General features: G+C 46.4%; 1 protein-coding gene across 4 annotated transcripts in view; it reads right to left on the reverse strand.

Moving 5' to 3' along the window:
• The window catches only part of LOC127749622 (uncharacterized), a 75,140-nt gene that overhangs the window by 37,224 nt on the left and 35,140 nt on the right, over window positions 1-2,776 (reverse strand). For all 4 annotated transcript variants that reach the window (XM_052268489.1, XM_052268488.1, XM_052268487.1 and 1 more), the window contains exon 5: window positions 2,163-2,351. In XM_052268489.1, coding sequence (XP_052124449.1) covers window positions 2,163-2,351 — 189 coding nt within the window. The remainder of the gene's footprint in view (window positions 1-2,162; window positions 2,352-2,776) is intronic.

Below are 2,776 nucleotides of genomic sequence, written 5' to 3' on the forward strand. Positions count from 1 at the left end.
ATGGGATATTTTCCCTTGAACCAATAAAATTCCGTCGAGTTAAGGGAAAAATTTTATATTTTCTTTCTATTGAATCAACCGAACCTTTTTCTGGGTGAGCTACGTGGAGAACACAGAGGACGACGACGTAGGTAGTCACATACTTAAGAGCCATTGGCCACAACTTGTCCGGATTCTTTTATTGTATAGAAGTTCACATTCCTTGTGAAAAACTGATTTCAACTGGGGCGACTTAGCGTTGGGGCGACATGGGTATGGGGCGAAATGGTCATGGGGCGACTTTATACCGGGGCAAGTTAGACTGGGGCGAGTTGTCCTAGATCCATTTTGAGCCCTCTGGCTTAAAAATTTACGTGTCAAAAACATCAAAAACAAAGAGGCCAAAACATTTCTATTGAAAAAACTTTTTTTTGACATCTTTCTTAGATGAAACTCGTCATAGTAGAACCCTGTGGGCCAAAATTTTGTCCGTTTGGTTCTATCTCTGACCGTTTGGGCGCCAGAGGGCGTTTTCACACGAAAATCGCCCCAAAACATTGTAATGGTTTTTCTCAAACATTTTATGGTCTCCGGTGGGGTAACTCGTCTAAGACCCCGAGGCACAAAATTTGTGACTTTTGGGGCCGAAGGCCTATTTACGACCGTGCCTTTTGCCCAACTCCGGTGTCAGCGTACATCTACCTAGTACTTCGTCTGATCGGAGAAAACTTTTCCTGTCTGTCTGTCTGCCCGTCTCTCTCTCTCTGTGTGTGTGTGTGTGTGTCTGTCTGTCCGCAAGAAAACTCAAGAACGACTTGAGCGGGTGACCTGGGATTTTCTAGCTCAAAAATTGGATTTTTAAAAAAACAAAAACAACGGGTCCTAATAATGACGGTTTTTGGAAATATTTTTTTATAGTTTCCTAGGGGGTAACTCACCAAAGTAGAGCCCTGTGGGCGAAACTTTTGTCCGTTTTGCTCTAGATCAAATCATTGAGGTGCTAGCGGGTATTTTTTACGAAAACAATCCAAAAAATGCTCAACCCTGGATGCTTAGTCGAGGTGATTGGCCGTTGACGGACCGTAGGCCCGTACCTTTGTGTACAATTTCCCACTACCCGAATCGGGTGTCAGCGCCGCAGGCCAAGGTAGATGTATGCCAGGCGCGTCGCAGCGTCACAGTGTTTCGTAAGATATTGCGAAGCCTGTTACGCGAGACGTGGTCTGGCGTACATCTTACCTTTACCATTTACCTTTATTACCTAGTTGTAATGAAGGTCCATAGTAAGTTTCAAGTTAACCTGAAATCTTGATACTCACCCTGACGATTTCTTTAACTACGCAACCGTGCAGTATGCTCTTTTTTAAAAATACAAAATAATGACGACTCACCGGGAAGGAATGAGCTCCATTCGGTGGTGCGGTGGCAGCGCGTAGCGGGAACCATAACATGCAAAATTTCTCGTGCGTTTCGGTAATATTGAGTAGTCCTATCATCTTCGGTGTGAAAAAATAGCACCCTACCACACAAGTTTTATCAAAAACAACATCAAAATGAGGGCGCTTGAGATATTATTGCGACTAGAGGCTTCTGCTTTGTTATGGTTCCGCCGAATGGGGTAAGGTGCTCATTGGGTATTCCGCTATAACACAATCGGAACCTAAAGAAGAATAGCATGACTGCCCGATCTGTTTCCTCCTAAACGATGATTGGCCAAAGATGGCGTGGCTGTAGCGGTCACCCAATGAGCGCGCAGAGGGAAACAGATCGAGCAGTCATGCTTTTCTTCTTTAGGTTCCGGTTGGCTTGCAGCGGAATACCCGATAAGGGTACTGCTAGGAAGAGGAGAGGCCATACGGTGTACTGGATGCATTGGCTTCTATTGTGAAACATTAAAAATCGGAAAAATCACAACCTGAAGCCAGCCGTGCGGGTCCCACGCGCTCGGACGGCCCGCCGGGCCGAGCATTGCCTCAACCGCTCACCGGGCCTTGCGTACTCGTACCCCTAGCCGATCTCATACATGCAGAATAAAGCATTCCGGTTAAGCTGAACTGCAGAAGAATGCGGGGAAGAAGAAAACGGAACTCACTATGCTTTTACATGGTGACTTCCGTTTCTTGTTTCCCGCATTCTTCTGCATTTCAGCTTTACCGGAATGCTTTATCGAAAGCACAAGCTACCTGCACGGTAAACATTGCTGCGTACACGAGCCTGGGTGCTGCTGTGTCTTCCGGACGCGGCCACGTTGGCATGCTGAGCTGGCCGGCCAGTAGCGTTGGCAGCAAGATGGACACTACAACCATGCCCTCGTAAGCCAGAACGATTCGCCTCAAGCGGTAGCACTGGGCTGCCACACGCTCTAGTTCCGCCTGTGTCCAACACACCCCATGTAATTATACGTTTTGCGTAAGCCAGTGTTATGGCATCGGTATTCCAAATAGTAGGGGTCCCCAACTCGTATAATACCTCCTACACAGTCTCATAATACAGACCCTTTAAACATTGGCAAACAGAAAAACTAACTTAAGAACGACAGGCAGGAAAAAGTTGCTTTTAGTGACCCAAACGTTCATGAAAGCTTGGATGAAATGTAAACAAATATAAAAATGCTACGACCTACATTTTATCGAAGTGTTTTGGGTACTTTTCGGTGATTTAAAGCAACTGTTTCCGGCTTGGTGATCTTCGCCCTTTTCTTCACTTCGCCAATGGAGTATTTCTAAAGAGCGCTGCCCGGAGCTAAGAAGAACAAAAACGGATACGAAGAGTGGTGGTGGGGGCGGGCGAGAGGGGA

This window comes from Frankliniella occidentalis, unplaced genomic scaffold (assembly GCF_000697945.3).
Source record: "Frankliniella occidentalis isolate FOCC.00 unplaced genomic scaffold, Focc_3.1 Scaffold70, whole genome shotgun sequence".
Taxonomy (NCBI): Eukaryota; Metazoa; Arthropoda; class Insecta; order Thysanoptera; family Thripidae; genus Frankliniella; species Frankliniella occidentalis.